This window comes from Pelobates fuscus, chromosome 5 (assembly GCF_036172605.1).
Source record: "Pelobates fuscus isolate aPelFus1 chromosome 5, aPelFus1.pri, whole genome shotgun sequence".
Classification (NCBI taxonomy): Eukaryota; Metazoa; Chordata; class Amphibia; order Anura; family Pelobatidae; genus Pelobates; species Pelobates fuscus.
This window is the reverse complement of record NC_086321.1, coordinates 352211306-352237852: the sequence shown is the minus strand read 5'-3', so window position 1 is coordinate 352237852 and position 26547 is coordinate 352211306. Positions and strand designations below refer to the sequence as shown.

Genomic DNA, 26547 nt, shown 5'->3' with positions numbered 1-26547 from the left:
AGTCAATGGCTACCCACAGCCCAGCACCTAGTGGAGGTATGGCTAGGGCTAAGATCACACTCTCCTTAATCTTACCAATTCATACCAGCAATGGTTAATTGTGACAGACAGAGCAATCAGTAAAACTCTCAGCCAATCAAGCTAATGCTTTTTCATTAGCCCGAGCAGCACAGAGAGTATGGGCTATTGGGAACACACCAGGGCACTCCAGATACTGTAACCACTTCAATAAGATGAAGCAGTTACAGTGCATATAGTGTCCTTTTGAGTGGCGTTATTCAAATTGGTGCAGCTTTACAGAACAATGTGGCAGAATATTAAATCAGCAACTAAACAGTTCCATAGGTTTAAAAAAAAAAAAAAAATACAAAACAAAAACTGGGAGAGATACACAAACTGCAGTTTCATAAGAAGTGGCATGTGAACAAAAGCCAATTGGACATGTATTTTGGAACACCCACACTGTAGAATATATATAACCTGACTTTTGCACAATTTTGATGTAGATTCCTGTACTGTTTTGTACAAAAGAATATTAAAATTTAACACAGGAGCACACTACTCAAAAGTATAGAAACGAGTAAACACAATTTTAATATAATATTTATTTCCAAGAAACTCAGTGATTCAGAGTGATATGTACCTGCATTGAAGGGCCTTCACGGGTGGAAATTGCAACCATGGGCGCCAAAGATCTTTTGAGTATAGTGGTGTCATTAATCCCCATACAGTTCAACTCAGTACTAAATAAAATATCACATTCTATCTTCCTGTGGATTTAATTCCCAAGAAGTGGCCAATTTAGTGACAAAGAGAAGCAAAGACACAAAGAATGCACCACCACCCAAAACTGGATCATCTCTACCCTTGGCTTGTTGTCCGTCTCTTGACGTTAGTGCACAGCTCAATGCAAATCCATAATGATCATTGCAAAAACACATCTGCCACAGAACTATGTGGAACCGACAAGCATACATACATACACAGATGTATCTTTGCAGATGGAGATCAATATGTATCCACAAACAAATGTGTGTGCGTACATGTATACACACAGCAGAGTCAATAAGATTAGAGTAATGGGCTGTACAAGGTGGTCAATGCGCTGCCCTCTTATTCACTGTATGTCTAGCAATCCCCCATAAAGAAGAGGTGAGAAAGCTTAGGGCCCAGTCAGGCTGATATGGTTTGGATATGTAATCAGACTGCAGAACGAGTTGGGGTGCTAGGCTGTCGCAGACCCAGGGTTTTACACAACCAGCCAGCAAAATCAACTTCTTGGATTTCAGCTCGTTTTATGAACGTATGTATCTGTAAGCAGAAAAAAAAACAAAGCCTTAAATTGACAGTTTCTAAAGGATTTCTCCTAATCTGGTCAACTAGGAACTACGCTTTATGCTCACGCGAATGCAATTTAATGTGAATAAAATACTAACATCAAGCATTGTGTAAAAGGCTACTTACAAACCAGAAAACATTGATTTTTCCACAAACTATTAAATAGCAGTTCATCCAATCAAGATGGAATACTGTACAAAAAGACTATTGGTGCATTCTCCTGCTTGTACGTCAAACCATTCTGGAGAGGTTCGACAAAAAATAGATAAATACAGCTCTCCTGGTACTCATGGCCTGCCACATCCAGATACAGAACACTTGATTTTGTCCCACCTTTAAAAGCAGTGATAGCAAGCTGAGAGTATTTGTTTTTTCTCTTTCGTCACATTTTAAGAACACTTTAGAGCAGGAACAGTGATTCTATTTTTGTTAAAGAAGATGTTATCCATCTAAATTGAAGCTCTCAGGATTGCCAACTTTATTTGCTATATGGCAAATGAATGTTAAACACCATCAGCAATGGCTTTGAACAATCATCTTATGGGAGGAGGATTCCCCTGTGGGTGTGTTTTATTTTAAATTTTTTAATCTTTACATTTAAAATATGTACAAAAAAGCGGAAAAGAGTAAACATAAAAGGGACATTTAGGGCATCAATAAATGTTTTGCAGAATGCTGTACCATAAGCCTGCCTTTTAAGCCACGCCCCCTCACTCCAGAAAAATACTTCCTTATCAAAGGTATGCACACAGTACAGCCACTAACAGTACTGAACAACATGCATTAGAAGGAGAGGACCCCCTGCAATAGAGGTATATAGTAAGGATAGCACTACCCGTTTGCAGTTTCTCTCTAACTATGTGCAGATAGGTTGTGAATTAAAGCCACTCACTCACTACTGTTGGGGCTGAGACTGTGCTCATACATTTGATAAGGAAGTCTATTTGGCATGAGGTGGCGGCGTGGCTAAGGAGGCAGCTTATGGTGTAGCATTCTGCAAAACATTTATTGGTGTCCAGAGTGTTCTGTTAAAATATGGTGTTAAAGCATTGAGGCGACTTGTCCTGGATAATGATCAATAGTTTACATTACACGGTGAAGGAGAAAATAAAGTCCAGAAAACTATGTCAAGTTAGAAAAGTAAATAGCAGATGAGAGATAAATGGAGGATGGGGCATAATCAGTGAGCTTCAGCTGGAGAAGAGACAAGAGAATTGTCAAAGAATGGGGGGGAGGGGTGTGTGTGTGTGTGTGTGTGTATATATATATATATATATATACACACACACACACACAGATGAAAATTAATTCAGCCTCTCTGTTCTATACCACTAGGCAACCGACATAGCAGTAAAGACTACACCTATGGGAGTGACGGCAGTTGACTATGCTCCTAAGTGAATTGGCAGAACCTCACAAATCCTACTGTGCATGATGAACTTGTCCTTTGGGTGGCTACATCTGCAGGGTTGTGTGGAAGAAGCAAACTTTAGTTAAGCAAGCCATCTGAAAATTTAATCTATACTTACCTGAAGGTGAACTTGTCATCTACAAGATTTTTGGGTGAAAGGTCCACTATATGATAATTAAATGTAAAAGATAGGGGTATATAATCTGTTTACAATTACAACAAGCGTTACTCACCATCAACATCTTCAAATCTGCCCTTTCAGCTGGATTCTTTATTAGACTGTGAAATGAAAAAAAATAAAAATAAAAAATCATTGTAGAAGTTAACCCAAGCAAAAAAATTAAAAAAATACCAACAATGCATTCATATACAATTCCTCCTATCTTACCATTTATGTACAAAGTCTTGAAAATCTGGGGAGAATACTCCAGATGGGAGTTTCGGAGGAGGCTGTGGAGAGTAAAATGGCGTTTCAAAAAAGTGGGAAAATTTCAAAGAGACAGTAGCGCAGGAAAGAACATGAACATAAATAATTACACATGGTATTCTACTGTACAGAGATACAATCTCTTGAAAATATGTAACACAAACAAAAATATAGATAAATGCTGACACACCAGGATGAAAGATATTCGCTTTTAAAAGATCTGATGACACTTAATAACTTACAATACAGGCGAATCAGATTCTCCCCCTGGCAAACATTAATAAGATGGGGGTGTTACATTTTTGTACAGTAGAAACTTTACTGACTAAATATTCTAGATATTCACCTATAAAACTCTAATGCAACCTTAACTTAATGAAGTGGTTTTGATGTATAGCTCACGGACTCTGCTGAATTACCTGCCATCTAGGGAGTTAAATCACTTTTTCTGCAGTTCTAGCCACACCTTTCCTGCATGTGACTAACACAGCCTCCCAGCACACTCCCTCAATAAGCCTCCCTTACTGTATAGTGTTTAATTTGGAATTTATTATCTCCTGCAACAGCCTCCTGTGTGTGGTCAAAGTTCAGGAGATATCAACTTCTAAAGTTTGCATTGTTTCACTGGTGACTTTCTTTACAGTCAGGAAAGGTGGGTCTAGGGCTACATAAACAAAGTGATATAACTTGTAAATGGCAGAGAATTGAGCAGTGAGACTGTGTGCAACTACACCGAACAAAATTATAAACGCAACACTTTTGGTTTTGCCCCCATTTTTCATGAGCTGAACTCAAACATCTAAGACTTTTTCTATAAACACAAAGGGGCTATTTCTCCTTTGCCGAGATAATCCATTCACCTCACAGGTGTGGCATACGACTTCATTAAAGGATCACTAAAGTCATTTTGGTAATTAGAGTGTTCCTTTAAAGTTTCCAGCTTTTGCAGTGATCTGTCTAGTTTAGGAAGTGGCAACGAATTAGGTGTTCTGTTACTCTTATCTGATGATCCTCTGGCTGGTAGGGGTTAATTTAAAACAAGCACATAGATCAACCGAGAAATGTGGATTAAAAACTATTTCATATAACTTAATTAACTGTCTATTCTACAGGGTCATAGGTTCTATCAGAAAATGTTTTGATTATTTATGAGCATCAAAACCTAGCAGACAAAATATAGATAGAACACACCTCATTTACAATGTAATCCAAGAGCTCAAATATAGCCATAGCTGGTCGACTATCCATTCCGTGACCTATGAAAACAGAATAAAAAATAAAAAAGAAGGCATTAAGTAAAAGATAAAGAGTGTGACAGTACATAAGGCTAAAAAAGCAGTATAACAATTGTGTAAAAGATATTTTACCACTGATTGGCCTTCCAGGAGGTCTTGGTCGGGGGGAGATAGTGTGAGATTCGCCTTCAGCTCCATCGAGCATTGGCCGACCAAATGTGGCCTCCAACTCCTTTATATCTGGAGGAGGAATAGGATATCTTCCAATTGAAAGTTCCACCAGTGACAGACCCATGCTCCAAACGTCCGACTGCACAGAGTAATGTGTACCCTGTAATCGTTCCGGCTTTATAAGAGAAAGATGTAGAAAAGAATATAAGAAAGGGGACTGTAGTTCGGTCACAGTAAATATAACATTTATCTACAATACTATTTACACCTCATTTCCATCTTCTCACATATTCAAATACTCACAGACATATAGGATCTGGTCCCAACAAAGGAGTTTGCCATGGAGTCTATGAGCTGACCACTGACTCCAAAGTCACACAGTTTGATCTCACCACGAGAGTTGACCAGGATATTGGAAGGTTTCACATCTGTTGAAGGAAAGAAACAAGGCAATTAGGAAGAGCTATTTCCCCAAGTAATAGTATTTCGTTCTAAGGCAATTCAGGGTTTTTCACCTCTGTGCATAATCTGATGTTTCTCTCTGAGGTACGCAAGTCCACGTAGTACTGCAATGCTGACCTTTCCCAGAATCTCCTCTGGAATACGTCGAGCTTCTTTTAGTACTTGATCTAATGACCCACCATCCTATTAATACAAAAAGGCAGCTTTTTACCATCTAAACCAAAAGGCAGACGAACAAAAGACATGGATTGTGCATAGAATGAGTGAATGAGATGGTTTAAATTTCTCACCATATGCTCCATGCAGATACTGATCTCTCCATCACTGTAAAAAGCACCATAGAACCCCACAATATATGGGGAATTACATTCATGCAAAACCTGCAGTTCTCTTATAATCTGGTTCCGGATAGCAGGTTTGATCTCAAGGTGAATCAACTGCAAGACGTAGAAATAGTGTAAGAATATTTTAACAGTTTCACAATAAGACAATATGGAAATAGGGAAGCAACAAAATTACAGATAAATGTACACTTCAGAAGGAAGAGCAGAGCATGGTGAAGAGGAAACTTTAGAGGCGGAGCAATAACATTATATGCAAACTATTGTAAATCATGTAAAAACAGAATGTAAAACTATGCAGTCAGAAATAAGGTGCTGCCAAGAGAGTAAATGGTACGATAGGTTAATGTGTTTGGTCATAAAGGGGCTCCTGGCATCATAACTAATAAAATGCGCTGTGGTGGTTACAATGTTTGGATTGTCCCTTTAAAGGCACAGTCATGATGCAGAGATGAGTAATACTTTCAGGATTATTCACTAAAACACCTGATTTTGCCTTGATGTCCCCCACCCGAAGCCCCACTCCCTGTTAATTTGCAGGCACCATCCCCAGAGTTTTAGATATTTAGCAGATTTGCCCCCAACTAGTACGGCAGGAGGGTGTATAAGGTGGTTTAAAACCCTCTCTGTTATAATATAGGGGTCTTTTTGACCCATGTACATTATTATTAAACTTTTCTTTTTACTTTTTTTTTTTGTCAATCTTTGTTTTTATTGAGGCATAAGATTAGGTAGTACAGAAAGTGAAACAAAAGGGTTAATGCATGAAATACGTGCGAAATGCATAATTGATTATACAATTGTTGCATGTAAACCTTAGAATGACAGCCTCATTTTATAAACGTTACAACAGTAGTACTTTACAGGCTTCACATTTTTGGTTTATGACAGGAGTCTAAGTAGTGGGTCAGTCTCGTTTGGATCTAGTGTTTGTCTGGGAAGGTGCCTATATGGGACTGCTTGGTGATCGTAGATGTGGGTTTTGTGTGGCCGATTTAGCCTGATGGTGTGGGCTGGACAGGGCGTCTGTAGCGGGTGTGGTTCCCTTGAGAGCTGGGGTTAGTCCTGGGAGTCCCTGTGCTAGTACGTCGTGTGGGCTAGGTTCGTATAGGTCCCCCGGTCTTTGTGTACCCTTCTGCCCTAGTTGGCATCTTGGGCGGTCCGGGCTAGAGGGGATTGGGGAGGGGATGTGTGGGTCCTGTGCGCCGTGTGTATAAGTCATCATGTGGGCCCCTTAACGTGGGGGTAGCGGGGGGGGGGAGTGCTGTATTAGGTGTATTAGGTGTGGGCCTATTCTTGGGTATACCGTCTGTGTAGTTCCCTATGGTCGGTGCTATTCGTTCTGGTGTGGGATATTCATCTCTGTGGTGTGTCGGCGCCCTGTGGGTGTCCTGTTTGTAGTATGTTGGGTGCATGTAAACTAAGTCAACAGATAAACAGGTTTTTAAACATATGTATATAACAGGTATGAGTTAGCATGTTACGAATCAGGTCCCTGCGTTTCGGTCTCCGGCCGGGACGAACGGCCTGATGTTCGAAATGTCCCATGAGTGCTCGGGATGGCGCCTCTGCTCCTCTGGGGGCCTGTCCACCAGACCAAGTGAGGCCAGGAACTGTGGTGTCTCCTCTGGTGCCGTAGCTCTGTAGGTTTTGTCCTCCACTGTCACTGTTAGGGCCCTTGGGGCAGTCCAGCGGTATGCTATGCCTTCTTCTTGGAGCTTCTTCGTGATGGGTCTCATGGCTTGCCGCCATTGAAGTGTGGAGCGGGTAAGATCCTGATAGAAGGTCAGGCTGTGTGTTTCAAAGTGGAGAGGCGTTTTGTCCCGCAATGCCTGTTGAAGTCTTCGTTTGTCAGCGTACGCGTGGAAGCGAAGTATAATGTCTCTCGAGGAGGCTGTGGGTGCCCTGGGTGATTTCGCTATGCGGTATACACCGTCTAGCTCTATTGCTTTAGCCATTTTTGCTGGCAGCACGGAGGCTATTAGGCGTCTAATAAGGTGGGGCAGCTCTTCTGACGCTATTGTGTCTGGAACCCCCCGGATTTTCAGGTTTTTCTCTCGGCCTTTATCCTCGAGGGAATCTAGTCTGAGGATCGTGTTGCTGTGGGCAGCTTGCAGCTTTTGTGTTGTCTCCTCCAGGGCTAATAGGCCTCGTTTGAGGTCGGTTACATCCTCTTCCGTCACCCGGACTCGTTCTGTGACTGCTTGTACTTCTTCTTTCACAAGGGCGATGTCTGCATCAAATAATTTTTTAATGCGGTCGTAGAGGTCTGAGATATCCTGCTTGGTCGAGGGATCGGAGGATTGCGTGTGTGCTGGTTCCCCTGGCAGCGACCGGAGGGGGCCGCTAGACCTACTGGGGGGTCGGCCATTTTCGTCCTCTGAGGGGTTTGTGGTGTGCTCTTCGTCCGCCCGTTCTGCGGGTGCCTGTTTTGTCGGGCCGGAGAGCATTTCGCCGATATCCCTCCCCTTTTGCGGGCCTGTTTGTGTTTTGGGCTTCGTGCGGCCCATCGATGCTGTAGGCGAGTCGGCTTCAGACGGAGGTGAGTGCCAGGCCCAGTTTGCAAATGCCTCGGCGTATTCCGCGGCCTTCCTCAGGTCTTGAGGCCTGGGCGTTTTCCGGAGCTTGCGGGCTGATTTGGCCTTCGAGTCGTATGTGAAGGGCATGAGTGGGTTCCTTATGTGCTTATGCACCTAGTTCACCTTTCAGCGGTTGTCGATGGGGCTTGAGTCGATTGATTTTGGGTAGATTAACCAGTTTTGGGCCCGGAGCTCTGAAAGATGGCGTCTGCTCCGTCCTGGTGCTTGGCCCCGCCTCTTCTTTTTACTTTTTTAACGCACTTGCCAGCCTCCACATTTTACCCGACGCAGCCCCGTAGGATTCTAACTATGTACCCTCAGCCAACGGGCAAATAGTATGGATTTTCTAAATTCATGGTCTGAGTGTGAGTGAATCTAATTCAAGCTCATTTGGAGCCTGAACTGCAAATTCAGAGATTGTTAAATAGAGTAAACAATGTCTGGATTCTGCAAGGCCGAATGGCCCCATACGCAGCCGGATGTTTTTTCCCCGGTTCAGCAAGTGGCCTCTTGGACTGAAAGACTGTTGAAATAGCTGATGAAACCAAATGTGGGTTGCAATCCTAGGGTTTACAATAACTTTTACATGTGTTTGTGTAGTTTAGAAAATACAAACAGAAGAGGAGTCAGAAAAATGTTTGATCCCTGCAGTACATACTATAACACTTAAAGAGTAGCCACTGATAGCTTGCAAGCATCAGCTGACACTCTCAACCTATCACTGCCCACCTGGCAAACCTTCCGGTTAACTGTAGTGGCCGAAAAAAAGAAAGAGCAGGTAGAAAGTTGGGAGCTGGGGGACCAACTTTGGGATTAAACCACTGAAAAACAGTTTAACCCCCGATGGTAGACAGTGTCCTGACATGCTTACACCATAACAATTTAATTAAGCTGAAGTTGTTATGGGGTGGGAGTGTTCATTTAATGGCATCAACATAAGCAGATTCGCAATGTCTATGGTGGGCGATTAGTTAAAGGGACACTGTAGGCACTGTAACTTGTTCATTTCATTGAAGCTGTTAATGTGTCTTTAATATTTTAATGCTAAACTAGAGAGGAAGCATTAGCCTGAGCAGCAAAACGTAGCTGCGATAGGCTGAAAGTTGACACTCTCAGCCAATCACAGCATCCAGTGCTAGTATGACTGGTATGGTTAGACGGAAATGTGTAAAATCTAAGCCATACCTGCAGTATAGGCCAGGCTGTTGGTGGCCAGGTTCACGTATTTATGCTTGAAAGTGGTTGAACAGTGAAAGGAGGGACGATGCCAAGGAACTCCAAGCACTGTAACCAATTCATTGAGATAATATTGCTATAGTGCCTACAGTGCCACTTTAACAAGCACATCAGTGAGCTTTTAGATAAACAAAAAGGTTCTTAAATATAGTCACAATACATTTATGCACACATTATTATTAAGTTAATAAATTCAAAGAGTGGTCATTACCTTACGGGCCATGATGAGGCCAGAGGGACGATGTTGTACCTTTGTAACCACACCGCCATTTCCAGCGCCTAGTTCACAAATACGCTCAAAGTCATCATCCTTCAGTTCTCCCACCTTGGCCTTCTGGGTAAGAAAGGCCTCCAGCCGCTTCTTCTGTTGATCATCTAGGTCCAATTCCTCCAACTTTTTTTGAAGATCTACAAGATTGGCCCTGATATAGGCAACAAAATGGACAGTAAAGATATGGAAAAAGAAAACAATGAGGCAGCTTAAAGTGAATTTGTCACTTTTCAGAACTTCATAAAGACATATTCTATATGAAATACTGATTAGAATGTAATTGGAATTTCACTGAAATATAGTTTGTTTTATGGTAAAGACTTAACAAGAATTGCCAAAAGTCAAGGCTCTGCCATCAACTTTTGTCCAATTCAGCATTCTTCACAAATGATGGCTGTGGGATTCAGGCTCTGTCTGTGGACCTCCACAGACCTCAGTTCTGTACTCTCGAGTACAACACTGGCGTTACTCCTGGCAACTGAAGAGTCAGGAGCCAAAGAGTATAGCAGTGTGAAGATGGCTGCAGCTGCAAGGGAGGGCGAAGGCAAGTAAACCTCACCTCTCCTGCACTCCGCAGCCACTGGACCCACATTGGATCTGCACCTTTTGGGGGTCTTTGTAAAATATGCAAATACCATTGAAAATGGTAGATCAGCCTTCAGAAGATGGCTACCAAGCAAACAGGCATGTGTTTGGGGTGGGGGGTGGATTATAGAAGAGGGAATAGAAACAGCTGAAAGTTTTCTGAAATAAGTAATGAAGAAGGCATGTGTTCTTGAGTAATCAGAAAGCACAATATCTCACTTGCAAGGGTAACCAATAGTTGATTTCAGGTAGATTGGTTATCAGGAATAAACCAAAGTAAGTCATGTCACACAACAGTTAGGACTGAGAAAGGGATAACATATGCCAGTGTGTGATTTATGGATTTCCTGCTAACTCACAGCCTGTACAAACATCTACATCTCCATCTAAGCATTCTAGAACTGTACTCCGGCTGTGCAGGGATCTTCTCAACAAGACAATGACTCAAATGATCAAATACTGGCTTCTACAGCCATCAGACTGTATGTATTTTGCATGTGCTCATTTCTTTGCAACGTTTCACCACTGCCAAAATATTTTTGTTTTTTTTGGCTTTGGAAGCCTGTGTCTATACTTCGTTCAAGGACATTGGAAGATAGAGAAAAAGGAGGCACTGGTTAACATCACATAGGCAAATATGAATCTATCACACATTTATCTCAGTAGAAATATATTGCTGTATAACTCCTGATGAGGACAATGGAGTCACATTGAACGTTTACTGTGTTTTTGAAGGATGAACAGCCTGCAACACCATTTCTACCCTGCGACATTATCATGCCACGAGGTACTGGCCACACACAAAAAAAAATAAAATAATAATAAATCCTAAACCTATTTTTTCGGCTAATAAAATGTCTTACATACTCTGGAATGTTTGAGCTATTTATAAATTAAATCCCTGCATATATGTGTAACAGTGAATAGCTTCATTTTTTTTACCTATGAAAACAGCTCACAGGTTATTCCACAAACAGATTATGGTGAATCAAACCAAAAATGGCTAATTTCAGGCTAAAACATATCTGAAAAAAGTCTCCAAATGACTTGCCGTCCAAGCATGCCTATTTTAGGCTTAAAACTTGGCCTTTTAATTACATTTTCTAAAATGTGGTGTTTACTGAATAATTGTCACTGTCTAAGGGGTAAATCAGAATCTCTCTCTTTCTTTCACTACTCATTAAAAATTCAAAATACGTATTTCTTTTTCCATTGTAAAGTTGCACAAAATCCACCTAATTCTCTCACTTCACATTAAAAAAAAAATATATAAAAAACACTTCTACTGGCACTAGTGATTTGGCCATATTTTACTGTGCTACCAGATTCTTACATCTATATTCCTCAAGAATAACATCCACACACAACAAAAATCACCGGAATATTTTCCTTTCAAAGGTTTCATTCTTACCTTCAAGGATCTCAGACCTGTACTCTGTCCTATACCTAAATGTTCCAGTCTTGCTTCCTGGAACAGATGATGCTTTTGTAACCACCACTGCTATATTTAGAGTAAGTGAGCTTTCTCTCTTTCTACACATTATCTTTGGATCAGTCTGCAGCTGTCAAATTGCAACCATATAAATCTGTAAGCCAACACTAAAACCACTTTTTAAATTACTTCCCTCAGTACCATACTACACCAATGAAACTCATGGGGCAGGGCCCTAGCTGGACAGACACAATTCAGTAGCGCACTGTTACAAAAGTAAGAATTATAGGGAATTCCAAGAGACTTTTAAACTGAAAGGAACACAAACATGTATTCATAACCCTATAGTGTTAAACCAAGCATTTAGGTGTCTTGTCCCCCCTCAGCCCCTTAAAAGGAATGAAAACTCTCCTTATTTCCAGCTCAGCGCGGGTCCACCGGTGGTGGTCACGCCCCCGATCTGCCTCCTTGATGACATCATAATTGCAGATTTTCAGCCAATCCAATGCTGGGATTGGCTAAAATCAACAAGGGCGCGGGATCAAACACAGTTTTGGCTAATCAGCACTTCTTCATAGAGATGCATTGAATCAATTCATCTCTATGAGGAAAACTCAGCGTCCCTACACTGAACGGCACTGCTGCCTACTGTGCAGCACTGACCCAGGAAGCACCTCCAGGGGCCACTTGGAGGTGTCCCTAGGGACAATGTAAACACTGCTTGCATGAAAATGCCTGAAGGCAATGATTATACTCACCAGAACAAATACATTAAGCTGTAGTTGTTGCGGTGACTATAGTGTCCCTTTAAGGTCAAAATAGTAGAACTGGAAAATAATTCTCCAAGTCCACTATGCTTCCCTATCAGCAACTTTGGGTTCAAACTTGAAATTCACTTTGAATTCCCAACAAATTCTCACTTAAGTAAATCACCCTGTGAGTAAAACCCGGAAATGTAATCATAATAATGACTATCTCCAATAGGGAAGCCCGACTAGTGCTCTAGTTTCAAAATTCAGGTGAATTTATTTTATTTAAGCTTGTTTACATTGTGGGCTACTGTGGAGAATAGTGACTCTACCCACATGCATACCATTCTTAACTGCCACGTTTCCAATGGCAGGGATTATTCCGGTTCTGGGAGACTGCAGGTACACTCCAGGGTTAACAAATTATTACTGTGGTACGTTGCACATTGCTACCTGTCTAACATTTCCAAAATGGAACCAACCAAATCGGTACTGATTCTCCTCAATGATTATCTGTTTGATGAAAGTCTTTGGACAAGATATGTGAAAGAGACTTGAAACCCGAGAACCCCCTTCATCACTTTGGCAGATGACTATACCCTTAAAGAAGCCTATGAAACAGATCAGCACTACGCAATGGCAGACTAGGAGGCTAGGATCAGCACTGTAGCTTTCCACTCAGCAAGATTAAATACAAAAAATTACCCCCTGGTAGGATTAACAAGTATCTGTTCAAATTGCAAATCTGGTCCTGCATTAGATTTGCACCTGGATTCTCTTTGCCTCAGAAGGCTTGTGGTTGACCACCACTTAATCTAGCTACGGAATCCAGGAACTGCCCCGGGGTCTTGGTTGCTATATACCATGGAGTAATGGTTGATTCTAACTCTGAAACTAATCACTTGTGCATAATTAACCAATCTTGATTTTGGTGACTTCTTTTAAGGTTTTTAGTGGCACTAGTCATCATTTTCCAGAGCTCTGTTTCGCTTTTAGTAGTCTCATGTCGAATTCCTCATTACTTCCTCTTTCTGAAGCTATGTCCCCCCCCCCCCCCAACATAAACATAAGCAGATATTAATTTCTAGTAACGATATGGAAATTATCTTACTTTCCAGCTTGCAAGTCTTATCTTTTTATACATAAAATGCAACTTGTACTGTGATTGTGAAATGCAAAAAGGGAGAGTCAAATGTATATTCTCCAGAAGAGCTGGCAACCCACACTTCCTCTTCCTGGTTCTATGTGCACTCCTCCTATTACTAGTCAATTATAAGTGAGAAAGAAATGAGAGCCTTTAGGCTGATAATTGCTTGTGTACTGCATTTTCTATTAGGCCCCCCACTAGTGTAATATAAACTATACAGTACCAAGTACAACTGTTGGCACTTATGGTAGATTCAATTTTAACATACTGAATCATGATCAAAGAAACATGAAAAGAAAGGTAATAAAGTAATAAATATATTTCAGGGTGAGGAGCTAAAGGGAGACACATGCATACCTGGTACCTATGCACCAAGACTATGAGTCTATCACAGTGCATTCAGATGATGCACTTACTCTGAAGAGCCATCGGTGGTCGGAGACTGGCCCTCTGTAATAGTGGGTGCTATGTTCAGAGCAGGAAGTACTGGCTTTCTCTTTGCAGGCATCTTTTCACCTGCTGAAAAAGAAATGTGTGCTGAGAACAAGTATACGAAACAAATCTTCTAACATCACACTGACAATTAAAATAGCAGATCATGGTACCATGCATGTTTTCTTTTACTTTGATTATATAGAAAAAAAACAGACAAAATCGAACTGAAAAATGCCCTCATACCCATCTTTAAAATCAAATTAAGTATATATGCTGTGTTTTAGAGGTTAAATGAAGGTCCACTCTGCTTTATTTTTCAAGGGAAAACAGGTCATTTACACAAGTCTGTAGTTATATCTTCCCAGCGGTCACATAGCCAAGAGAGCTTTCAGTCGCACTCACTATGATTTCATTATGAAAGGCAATGCTTACTTTACAGATAGGGTAGTGGACACATGGAAGAGCGTTCCAGCTGAAGTGGTAGAGGTTAACACAGAGAGGGAGTTTAAGCATGCATTGGATAGGCACAAGGCTATCCTAGATTTAAGATAAGGCCAGGGACTAATGAAAGTGTTTAGAAAATTGGGCAGACGAGATGGGCCAAACGGTTCTTGTCTGCCGTCACATTCTATGTTTCTGTGTTTGCTTTTCAAAGAGAAGCAATGATATAAATGGTTCTCAATGAGATGCATTTGACTGGCAGAAAGTGGTGATTGATGTGCACTTGCTACAAGTCCACAATTCTTCTCTATGAGAAGCAGTGAACTGGACATCAATAATCATGAGCACGTCAACAAGGGCAGACTGAGATGCATCATGCACACGGTCTTGGCGCCTTTTATTAATTAAAAGAGATGGGGGGGCTAAATCGAAAACAAAAAAAAAAATACCTTCGCATTAAAGAGATTTATTTCTAACATAGGAGTGTTCCTTTAATATAAAATTTACAAGAAAACTGAGATCACAAGAAAAAAAATGGTCAGCAAGAGTTAGTTGATTTTCGATGTGTGGTGTGATTTCCAGAGAAGTGACAGCTACCCTTTAAAATTAATTTAGTGGCAGTATGTAGCAACAGAATATCAAAAAGGGGTCATACATATTAGAACTAAATATGTGGGTATTCCCAATAGCTATGGCTAAGAGGCAACCAGAAGCATTAAGATAGCACCTATATGTAACACGTAACGGTTGGTATTCGCCATACATGATTAGGATTATCACATACTCCTAAAAATTCTAACAACAGATATAAATGGAACACCTAGCCATGACAAGTCAATTTTAAAACTGTAACTTATATATAAGGGTGGTGGTGTGTAATATTATTATCGTTTACACAGCGCCAACAGATTCTGTATCGCTTTACAATATTATAAGAGGGGGGATTTAACTATAAATAGGAGAATTGCAAGAAAACTTACAGGAACGATAGGTTGAAGAGGGCCCTGCTCAAACATTATTATTATTATCGCCATTTATATAGCGCCAACAGATTCCGTATCGCTTTACAATATTTTAAGAGGGGGGAATCTAACTATAAATAGGACACTTAAAAGAAAACTTCCAGGAACGATAAGTTGAAAAAGACCCTGCTCAAACGAGCTTACAGTCTATAGGACATAAATTATACAATATAAAATATTATATACACACACACCACAAAATAATGCATCCTGTTCGTATAAAATGAAGTGCATGATACAGTATTGTACTAAAATGCCAAAAAATGCAAACTATTTTTTTTTTTTACTGGAGGTGAGAATGGAAGCTATATGACTGCATTAATATAAATTAATGCCCACAGTAGCAATGCAGCACATTATGTGTATTTTATGACAGGGATTCCTAATAATGTCCATTTAAAATATATAATAAATAATACTAATAATACTATATAATAATAAATAATAATAATACTATACATAATAATAATACTATATAATAATAAATAATACTATACAATATATAATAATAATATACAATATATAATAATATATATAATAATAATAAATGGTGTATTTTGCAGTTATTGTGTCTGTATAACCCCCCATACACAGTGTGTATACGCAGTGACTGGCCAGGATTGGCACAGAGAGGGCACAGCACGTACACTGACAGGTGCTGGCTGTACACGGAGAGTATACTGATGGCAGAGCACCCCCCCCCCCCATATAATATAATATAATACACACACTGTGTGATCTCTATATACTCACACTGTAAGGGCTGGGATTTAATAATAATAATAATTAATAACAATGAGTCAGGTAATCGGTAAATGTTCTCTCTCGCCCGGCCAGGTTCCACCGCCGTGTCCAGCCGGGTCCATAACCCAGAGCACGGGGCTATGTAACTTTACACCGAGGCTCCAGGGCCTGGTCTGTCCGGACAGGGAAAGGAAGAGGAGAAAACCAAACAGCGGCCGAGCACGATCTCGCGAGAAATGGAGGCGCGCGTTCACGGCAGAGGGAGGGGAGGGGAGGAGAGGAGAGTGGGGAGAGACTCCAGCGACAGGGCGCGCTCGCGTGGGGAAGGGCCAGTGCGCGTGCGCGTGGAAAACCAGCTCTGCAGGAAATACAACAATCAGACAAGGAAGCTCTCTCCAGGGGAAAAAAAAAAAAAATATTGCTAAATAGTCAATAATTTCTAAGTGTGTGTGTGATATCCAAGGGCAGAGAGACATGTCTGCGTGTCTGCAACAAAAGCCATATTTGCTAATATAAGATGTTAACACTTTGTTGAGTTTACATTTTTTTATTTTATTTTTCAGCGCTTACGAACATGTATTTGTTAGGGGGAAGTGGATGGGGACGGACCACATTTTTGACCGTAATAACAGCAAACTATTTTTCTTTTCTTCTTTTTGTTGTTTTTTTTTTCTTGCCCATATTTGACGTAGTCCGCAAAGAGCTCTCTACTAAATGAGGAAACATTTTAAAAGGCTTTACATTTCCATTCGGGACACTTCGGCAAAGAGTGGGAAAAATACTCAGGCATTCGATGCATGTGAAAAAGCATACAGACACGCGTATATATTGTTGAATAAATATTAATATAGATTTAATCATTAAAGGGACACTACCCTTAACCCTGCAACTGTAAATATTGCAGTTTTCATAAACTGCAATATTTACCTTGCAGGGTTAACTCCTCCTCTAGTGGCTGTCTACTAGACAGCCACTAGAGGGCACTTACGGGTTTCTAGTACAGATTTTCTGTGCTATAGCGTCGCGAGGACCTCCAGCGTCCCTAAAATCCCCATAGGGAAGCATTGAAAGCATTTTTCAATGCTTTCCTATGGGGAAGTCTAATGCGCGTGTGCGGCATTCCTGCGCATGCGCATTAGGTCTCATCCCGCCAGCGGCCGTGCATGCACAATCAGTCTCCCCCGCCGGATAACGTCGGCCGGTGGAGGAGCGTGGGCGGACCCTAGACCAGCACTGAGGGACATCGGCGCTGGACTACGTTAAGTCACTGAAGGGGTTTAAATCCCTTCAGCAACCTGGGACAGGGGGTGGGAGGGAGAGGGGACCTGCAGTGCCAGGAAAACGGTTTGTTTTCCTGGCACTGGAGTGTCCCTTTAAGACTACATATAGTGCAGGCCTACACAACCTGCGGGCCCCCCCAGATGTTTTTAACTACAACTCCCCTGATTCCCTGGCTATCTGTTAGTGTGTTAACTATCTGTTACATTAAATTAGTCATGGGCGTTCGCTGTTTTACTGAACAAATCAGACAGCCACGACAAGGCCCTTCTTGTATTCTAATGGAGTTTTTTAACTCTGTGAAATGATGTTGGACGTCCTCATGTCTTTAATATCCCCTTAGGAAAGTATTGATTCAACACTTTTCTGTTGGGAAACTCTAATGCATGAGAAGCGTTTCCCGCAGATGTGCATTAGGTTCCCTTATTGTTGTAATGTAGCTGGAGGATGAGACCGATGCTGGAAGGAGGTGAGTTCAAAAAGGGTTTTGTAACCTTTCACACATCAGAAATGGGAGAGGATGGGTCGGATCCATTCAGTGAAAATGAATGTCCTCCCAAGGATGCTATTTCTCTTTCAGGCCCTCCCCCTACCGCTCACTAAAGCTGACCTAGCACACCTACAAAAAGCCATTGGTAACTTTGTATGGCAAAACAGAAGACATCGGGTGGCAAGACACATCCTGTTCCGCCCGAAGCGCTTGGGTGGACTGGGCCTACCCAACTTGTATTATTATTACTTGGCGGCCCAACTCACGCAAGTCGCAATGTGGCTTTCCCCAATGGGGACAAGGAAGTGGGTGGAATTAGAGTCACTCCTTATGGGGGCCGACCTGCCACAATACTACATGTGGGTCCCGAAGGACCTTAGGCCCCTACCGGGGACTAACTGCCCCACCATCACCAACTCCATACACTTATTGGACAGGATGGCTCAGAAATTTCACCTCTCCTCTGCACCATCCCCGCTCATGCCATTCCTGAGGAATAGGGCATTTACCCCTGGCTTAATGGCACGCAATTTCAAACAGATTGAACAAGCAGGCCCACAGAGAATATGCCACCTATATGAAGGGGGTGCACTCATACCATTCGACACGATTAGGCAAGGACAACACCTCACCCCAGCGGACTTCTTCAGATATCTCCAAATAGCAGACTTCGCTAGACAACCCCACATCAAAACAGCCACATTAACTACCCGCACCTTTTTTGAAAACATATGCCTAAAAGAAAGACCCCCTAAGGGTCTTATCACACTGCTATACGCCCACCTATGCTCAGACACCACTGAATGGGGCAGCCTGACATATATACATCTATACATCTCACTGGGAAAGAGACCTAGGGGAGGTCCTCGAGGGAGTGGAGTGGCAGGAAATATGGGAGGCTAGCAACACCTCCTCCATCTGCGTCTCCATGCAGGAGCAATCCTTTAAAACCCTGTTTAGGTGGTATGTCACCCCGGCCCAACTATGTAGAATGCGTAAATCACCATCTGACCTGTGCTGGAGGAATTGCGGCCTTAGGGGTACGTACACCCATATGTGGTGGGAGTGCCCTAAACTCAGACAGTTTTGGGAGGACGTGAGAGACATCTTGGAGCAAGTTTTCCAGAGGCCCCCCCCCACCGGACCCTTGAGTAGGTCGATAGACAACTGCCCGAGACAAGATCAGCGACTCCTCCAGAAAATTACGTTAGCCGCCCGTAGAGCCATTGCACAACACTGGTTAAAAACCGAGCCACCTCCCAGGTCAATAGTGATCGGGAAAATAAAGGATAGCTGCTTTATGGACGACCTGACTTCATGGGTACGGGCACTCAAAAGAGGTTTGAGAGAACGTGGGGGTTATGGAGAGAGAGCCACCTCGCATACTAGGTGGGGGACGGCTCCCTCCCCCGGCCGCCGCTTCCCGTCCCGCTCCCTGTCCGGCCCCTCCGCCTCCCCCCGCTCGCCCGGAGCTGAAATGGTACCCCCCCTCCCTCTCATACCCTCTCACTTTCTCTGTCTACCTTCTGTCCTGTCTCTTTCTCTTCCTTTGGCCCCAGTTTCCTCAAGGGGCCTCTTATCACACACGGACAGCGCAAGACTGCATTAAGATGCTAACAGTAGCTTAATCGCCCAGTTGAAAAGGGAATAGTAGTAAAGAAGGGGTGGCGGGACGGAAGTGAAAGCTAGAAGACAATAGACATTTGCAATAGGGACCAATGAACGGGAATAACACGCACGCTGTTGAAATCATAGAGAGCGTTACCCCCATTAGCGAGCGGGAGTCTCTACTCGACCCCACCACATCCGACCTTCAAAACAGCTACTCCTTACGACCTATAGCACACATTTGAGACTGTCTTGAACTCATAACCCTTCCAAAGAACGGAACAAACTTAGCAAATTGGCACACAGTTACGACCCACACTGTTATGTTAGTCCCCAAAAAACACAGGCCTGACCACAAGCCTAAAGAGGGACCCTTCCTAGGCAGCAATATTATTTGAATGTTCTAATAATATAAAAACTGTGCCTATGAAATATGTCATGTATATGCCATTCTTCATGTTGTTTATATCCTTTGCATATGTAGTCGTGGCAACATGACAGCCTGTACCACTGCGAGCACAGTCAAATAAAGAATAAAATAATAATAATAATAATAATAATAAAATTGAAGAAATACTAAAAAAATAAAGAGCTCATCTAACTGTATTCTAGGAAACATTTGTGGGGGATAACCCCTAAACATTGAAATTACAAAAGTAAAGAACACAGATTGATTCTTTGAAAATAATATTAAAACAGTACGAAAGGAAGGATGAATTCAAGAAAATAATATATCCTAAATTAAAAACATGACTTGCAATGAATTGTGCAAAAGGTACTAATAAACGGATCAAATTAAAGGACCACTGTAGGCACCCAGACCACTTCAGCTCAATGAAGTGGTCTGGGTGCCAAGTCCCTCTAGCTTTAACCCTGCAGCTGAAAACATAACAGTTTCAGAGAAACTGCTATGTTTACACTGAGGGTTAATCCAGTCTCTAGTGGCTGTCTCACCGCGATTCTCACTGTGAAAATCACAGTGAGAAGACGCTGACGTCCATAGGAAAGCATTGAGTAATGCTTTCCTATGGGCGTTTTTAATGCGCGTGCGGCTCCAATCGGGAGCCAATGTCGGAGGAGGAGGAGAGGTCACCAGCGCCGATGGAGCCCTGGCGCAGGATAAAGCTAAGTGGCTGAAGGGGGGATCTAAGGACTACATAGTGCCAGGAAAACAAGTTTACTATAGTGGTCCTTTAAATTTCCTTATTACTAGTGCAAATATTCACTGCCAGCTTGAAAATTATTTGACAGCTTCAAAGAAATACAGAGGTTAATCTCCTTGAAACAATGTATTAAAAAATGAAAGGTCCTACATGCACGCAGGCAAAAATATTTTGTCGCCAAAATCATATATGACTGACTCACTCACTCTCCTCCAAAGACCATCACTTGATTCCGACGAGACCGCAGCTAGACGGCTCCTCCAAGAAGCATACATTCATTGCAACCTTGTTTCTAAATTAGACCTGTAAACAGCACGCAGCCTGGAGGAACCTATTACACTGGAGGATTTGGTGCTGGCTCTCAAACTCACTAAACCTGGTAAAAGCCTGGAAAATTGGGATCAGACTTATAAGTCAAACATGCTAAAGCGTAAACAGGAAAAGTAATCAATCTCATTACAGAGGCAGTGTATATAAAAGAAATTGCAGAAAAGAGGTAAGGGAAAATTCTCAATTGAGTCCCTTAGGCCATAAAGTGTCTAACATGTGAATCCAAAAGGCCTCCCTATTTTTGAGTAAGCTTTTGCCTAAGTGGTGGTATATGGTCTATTATTTGAAAACGTAATGGAGATATGTTGTGATTACATTCTAAAAAATGAGCAGGAATAGGTAAATCTTTTAGTTTGGTTCTGATTGTGGATTTATATTTATTAAGTCTCTCCCGGACTTTCATTGTGGTCTGCCCAACATAGAGAAGACCACAAGGACACTTGAGAATATAGACTACATAGGTCGATACACATGTAAAAAAACCTTTTATGTTATAAGTACGACCATTATAGAGATGAATAAATCTACCACCCTTAATAATGGAGCGTCAAGAACTACAGTTGTGGCACGGAAAAGTGCCACTGGTCACTTGAAACTCTGGAATATTCGGGAAAGGTCTTTTTAGGATCCCCCAGTGTTTGCGAACAATATGTGCCGCTCAATTACTACGTACATTAAATGTAGATACAAAAGGTATCCTAGAGCGCTCATTCGACGTCCGCTGTTTAGGCAATAACAGGGAATCTCTCTCTAATTCTAGTATTCTTTCCTTCTCTGTATCAACGAGCGTAGTAGGATAACCTCGACTTGAAAATGTATCACTCAGCTCATTGAGACGCTGTGATCGCGTAGCAGGATCCGAGACATTTCTGGCCACCCGGATAAATTGAATACGGGGTAATGAATGACTTGTCCACTCCCAATTTTGTGTCCACCTGATTCAAGAGGCTATTTATGCCTGTGGTGGCTTAGTGTATAAATCAGTCAAACAACCATCACCACTTCATGTAATCTTTAGATCAAGAAAATTAATCGTGGTGTTACTGCATTCCATGGTGAATTGAATGTCATCACAGATGGCGTTCATGTCCTTTAAAAAGGAATCTAGTTCTTCCCTAGTACCACACCGTATGCCAAACACGTCATCGATAACTCTCCACCAGAAACGTGCATGCGAAATGAAAAAGTCATGCGCATACACGTACCCAGTTTCGAAGCCATCCATGAACAGGTTGGCATATGATGGAGCCATATTCGAGCCTATTGTATTGCCTCTGAGCTGTCTGTAATAATTGTCACCAAATAAGAAGTAGTTTCTTTTTTTTTTAAATTCTTTATTTTTGCACTCGACAGGAAAGGCAGAAGCAATACGACATGTAAGCTTGCGCAGAAGCCAAAATATACAGGAACATATAATCAAAGACAAATATATAACACCTTTGGCACCCACAACAATTCACTGTATGCAGTCTGTAATACCTGCCCCCTATCGAGGGATTTTTTTTTTTTTTTTTTTGTAGCAACATCAATTAAGTTCCTTACTGTTACACAGGAGAGGCATAGCGAGAAATAGCGGTAAGGCAAATCCTGTGCAATAGTATACATTGTTAGATAACCCCTACCAGAGCTCTTATCGTAACACATACCAGTCCTATAGATAATCCACCTCCGGAATTCCAGGCTATCCGCCTCTCTGCAAGTATATTGTACTACTAGACAGGTCTTGTACCTTAAGCAATAGCCCAGAGGCCACCCAAAGTAGGATGAGCCCCAGGGATCCCCGTCTCTCCAACATGTCCCATGTCTGTGCTAGGAAGGAACCACTTCCAAGTGAACTGAGACAACACAAATGAAAGAATAACAGAATAGAAGAGAAAACCCCTATATATATCAAGGGTTTTGTAGAAGTATAAAAAGAAGAGAAGAAGAGAGAAGAAAGAATAGAAACAAGGATTAAGGAATAAAGAGGGGGGGGGGAGGGAGGGCGGACGAGCTAAGGACCCCCCGAAGTAGTGTGCGTGATCCCATCCCATTAAGTATCCCCAGTGCCCGGGGCGCTATTGTCCCACGGTTCCCAAACTTTTTGGAAGGCCGCTACGGTCCCTCGCATCCTGGCAGTAAGATCCTCCATGATCCTGCTGTCCCTTATTCTAGAGATCACCCCCCCGAACTCCGGTCCTCCAGGTGTCAACCAAGCCGCTGCTATAGTTCTACGCGCACTCAAGGTGATTGTCCTCACCAATCTCTGTTCTTTCCTGGACCATCCCTCTATAGTTCTATTTAAAAGATAGATCCATGGGTCTAGGGGGAGGGGTCTGCCAAATGTCTGTCTCATTAGGTTTTCAACAGCCTTCCAGAAACCCTGGAGCGCCGGGCATTCCCACCACATATGGAGATACGTACCCCGGAAACCGCAGCTCCTCCAACAATCGTCGGAGTCTAGTTTGTGCATTTTGTGTAAAATGACCGGGGTAGTATACCATCTGAGCATGGTTTTCCATGCCTGTTCTTGTTGTGTGACGCATATAGAGGCGCTCTTGGTGGCTTCCCAGATTTCCTGCCATTCGATACCTTCGAGTACTTCCCCTAAGTCCTGTTCCCATTTGTCAATGTACGCCAGTCTACCCCATTCTCTAGTTTCTGTACTAAGGTGAGCGTATATGAGGGTGATCATCCCCTTGGGGGCAGATGCATCTCTACAAAGTTTCTCGTAGAAGGTAAACTGCCCCTTGGCCGCGGCTATAATATCTGGTTTCCTAGCAAAGTCCCTCACCTGGAGGTATCGAAAATAATCTGTTGGAGTCAGGTGGGTGATTTGTTGGAGGTCTTGAAAAGGGATCACGGTCCCCCCTCGATAGAGTTGGTAATACCGTTGAACCCCGGTTTTTTCTATATTGCGAAAATTCCTCGGGGCCATACCAGGTGGAAATGCTCGATTCCTAAGTATCGGAGTCATGGGGGAGGGGGATGAGGTGAGTCCGAATTTGGTGCTGTTCACATCCCATAATCGTAGAGAATTAAGGATGGCCGGGCAGGTTACTCTGACCATTGGCCTATGTTCTCTCGGGACCCACATAGTGAATTGGGGAACATCAAGACCGACCATCAAAGATTCTATTTCCACCCATCTCCTGTCACCCACAGGGGAATGCCACATAATCACCTGGGACAGCTGGGCCGCCAAATAGTAATAGTACAAGTTTGGAAGCCCCAATCCCCCTCTATCTTTACGCCTATACAAAACTTGTCTGGCTATTCTATGCCGCTTATTCCGCCACACGAAGTTACAGATCGCCCTTTGTAGCGGCTGTAATTGAGATTTCGTGACGCAGATGGGGAGGGCTTGAAACAGGAATAGAATACGAGGGAGGATGTTCATCTTGGCGGAGTGAATACGACCCAGCCAAGAGATAGATTTATCGGTCCATTTGTCCATGTCATTCATTAAAGCCCGTAACATGGGTTCGTAATTGCTAGAGTACAGTCGGTTCGGGTCTGCCGTCAAATGAACTCCCAGGTATTTGAGGGAGTGCGGTTCCATTCGTATGTGGTAAGCGGTCTGTATCTGAGCCACATCTTCAGCTGTCATGCCGATTGGCATCGCGCTGGATTTTGGAATGTTTGCTCTGTATCCAGATAGGTCCCCGTATTCTCCTATAACTCTCTGTAATGCGGTCATCGACTCGAGCGGGTTCGTAACGGTGAGGAGAACATCATCTGCGTAGGCAGATACGGTGAATTCTACCCCTCCGACTTCTACTCCATGAATGTTCGGGTGCCTGCGAATCGCCTGTAGAAGAGGCTCGAGGGCCAGCACAAAGAGGAGGGGAGAGAGAGGGCACCCCTGCCTGGTTCCATTATGTAGGTGAAAAGGAGTAAGCGGGGCCCCTGAGATCTGTATCTGAGCCCTTACATCATGGTACATTGCCCTCGTGATGTGCACGAACTCGTCCGGAAATCCCAGGTGTGACAATACAGCGAATAGGAAATTCCATTTGACCCTGTCGAAGGCCTTCTCGGCATCGATAGATATTACCAGGGAGGGCGTATTCGTCGCCACCTGTTTCCAGATCAGATCAACCGTTCGCCTTGTATTTTCGAACAATTGTCGGCCTTGTATGAACCCCACCTGATCGGCATGTATAAGAGTAGTCAGAAGTGGGTTCAGCCTGTCTGCCTGTATTTTGGCCAAGATCTTCACATCATGGTTAATCAATGATATAGGCCTGTAGTTTTCAGGTAGGTGTGCATCCTTATCCGGTTTGGGTAGTAATATGATCGTAGCCAATGACATGTCAGGGCCCAGGCTTCCTCCCTGTCTTAAGGAATTAAACAGCGTGGCCAGGTGAGGTGCTAGCTCCTCCCTGAAGGCCTTGTAGTATGATCCATCATATCCATCAGGGCCAGGTGCTTTGTTCCCTTTAAGGCTCGATATGGCCTTGCCTACCTCCTCAGTACTGATCTCCGCCGCCAGGTTCCCGGCAGCGTCCCCTGACAATTTGGGCAAGTCTAGTCCCTCGAGAAATCGTTTTATGCTTCGGTCCTCTTGGCCTCCCATCAAGTGACCGTTCGGGGAGTGATTATACAATTGTTTATAATATTCTTCAAATACCTTTGCGATGTCTGTCGGTTTTGTTTTTGTCGTGCCATCTGGGTGTCTGATGGCCGTGATGTGGGGCCGTTGTTGCCTGGGCCTAAGCGTCCTGGCCAATAGCGTATCCATTTTATTGGCTTTATCGAAATAGGTCCGTCTGGACCATGTCATGGCCTTAGCCGTGTCATCTAGCAGAAGTGTGCGTATGTCCCGTCTGACTGCCTCCAGTCTACCGTGTATTTCAGCGTCCGGGGTAGCCTGGTGTTGCTGCTCAAGGTTCCTCAGCCGTTTAAGCAGAGTTTCCAGGTGAAGGTGTTTTAGTCGTTTCTTTCTTGTGGCCAGTTTAATCAATTCCCCTCTTATGACCGCCTTGTGTGCAGCCCAAATCGTGCTGTTGCTTACGTCAGGTGTGGTGTTGACCTGAAAGTAATCCGTAATAGCCTTCCGAATGCTGTCTAGAATCGACTCATCTCTCAGCAGCGATGAATTCAGTCTCCAGGACCATGGGCTCGCCGTGCAAAGATTACCTAAGACTATAGATGCGTCAGCGTGGTCAGACCAGGATATACTTCCCACCTCTGAGCTCGAGAGCCTGGAAAGGCTAGCTGCATTTATTAAAAATAGGTCTATTCTAGAATAGGTGCCATGGGGAGCAGAGTAAAAAGTATAATCTCTGTCCATAGGGTGTTGCGCCCTCCAAGCATCCACCAGTCCTGTATCCGCAATAAAGGTCTTAAGCTGGCGGTCCTGTCCCCCGCGTCCCTGCGATCTCGGACCTCCAGCCCTGGAGCTCCTATCCATCGCCGGACAGGGTGTAGCATTAAAATCTCCCCCCATAAGGACCATTCCGTGTGGCAATGCGGCAACCTTATCACGCAGTGTAGACCAAAACCCAGCATCTGGCTGATTCGGGGCGTAAATGTTGATCAGGTGTACAACGTGGGAGTGGAGAGTCCCGGTAACTATAATGTATCGTCCCTCCGGATCCGCATCCTGGGCAGACAGCTGGAAGGGGCAAGAGCGTTTGATAACTATAGCGACACCGTTCCGTTTGCGAT

At 43.1% G+C, this 26547-nt stretch overlaps 2 protein-coding genes across 3 annotated transcripts in view; one reads left to right on the top strand and one right to left on the bottom strand.

Annotated features, from left to right (window-relative positions):
• Positions 1 to 587: 587 nt before the first annotated feature.
• MAP2K2 (mitogen-activated protein kinase kinase 2) lies at positions 588 to 16278 on the bottom strand. Of its 2 annotated transcripts, none has more exons than XM_063455939.1 (11): positions 16036 to 16278; positions 13801 to 13903; positions 9412 to 9622; positions 5335 to 5481; positions 5098 to 5227; positions 4886 to 5010; positions 4544 to 4757; positions 4368 to 4432; positions 3138 to 3199; positions 2983 to 3028; positions 588 to 1311 (listed from the first exon to the last, which is right to left on the bottom strand). In XM_063455939.1, exons 2-11 carry the CDS (start codon positions 13890 to 13892, stop codon positions 1201 to 1203), a joined length of 1203 nt encoding a protein of 400 aa, XP_063312009.1. In that variant the 5' UTR covers positions 13893 to 13903; positions 16036 to 16278; the 3' UTR covers positions 588 to 1200. The 2 variants fall into 2 exon arrangements, with proteins under 2 accessions (XP_063312009.1, XP_063312010.1); XM_063455940.1 differs by having other exon boundaries at positions 13801 to 13900.
• Positions 7002 to 26547, top strand: part of CREB3L3 (cAMP responsive element binding protein 3 like 3) — a 63316-nt gene continuing 43770 nt past the window's right edge. The window contains exon 1 of the mRNA XM_063455938.1: positions 7002 to 7005. The gene's annotated coding sequence lies outside the window, so the exon portion shown is untranslated. The remainder of the gene's footprint in view (positions 7006 to 26547) is intronic.

Bases quoted from the DNA above. Each gene is read 5' to 3' on its own strand.
- MAP2K2 (XM_063455939.1), bottom strand. From the start codon at position 13,892: ATGCCTGCAAAGAGAAAGCCAGTACTTCCTGCTCTGAACATAGCACCC. The intron at 4,758-4,885 runs GTGAGTATTTGA...TCTCTTATAAAG, and splicing joins GGACCAGATCCTATATGTCT to CCGGAACGATTACAGGGTAC. The intron at 3,029-3,137 runs GTAAGATAGGAG...TTCATTTCACAG, and splicing joins CAAGACTTTGTACATAAATG to TCTAATAAAGAATCCAGCTG.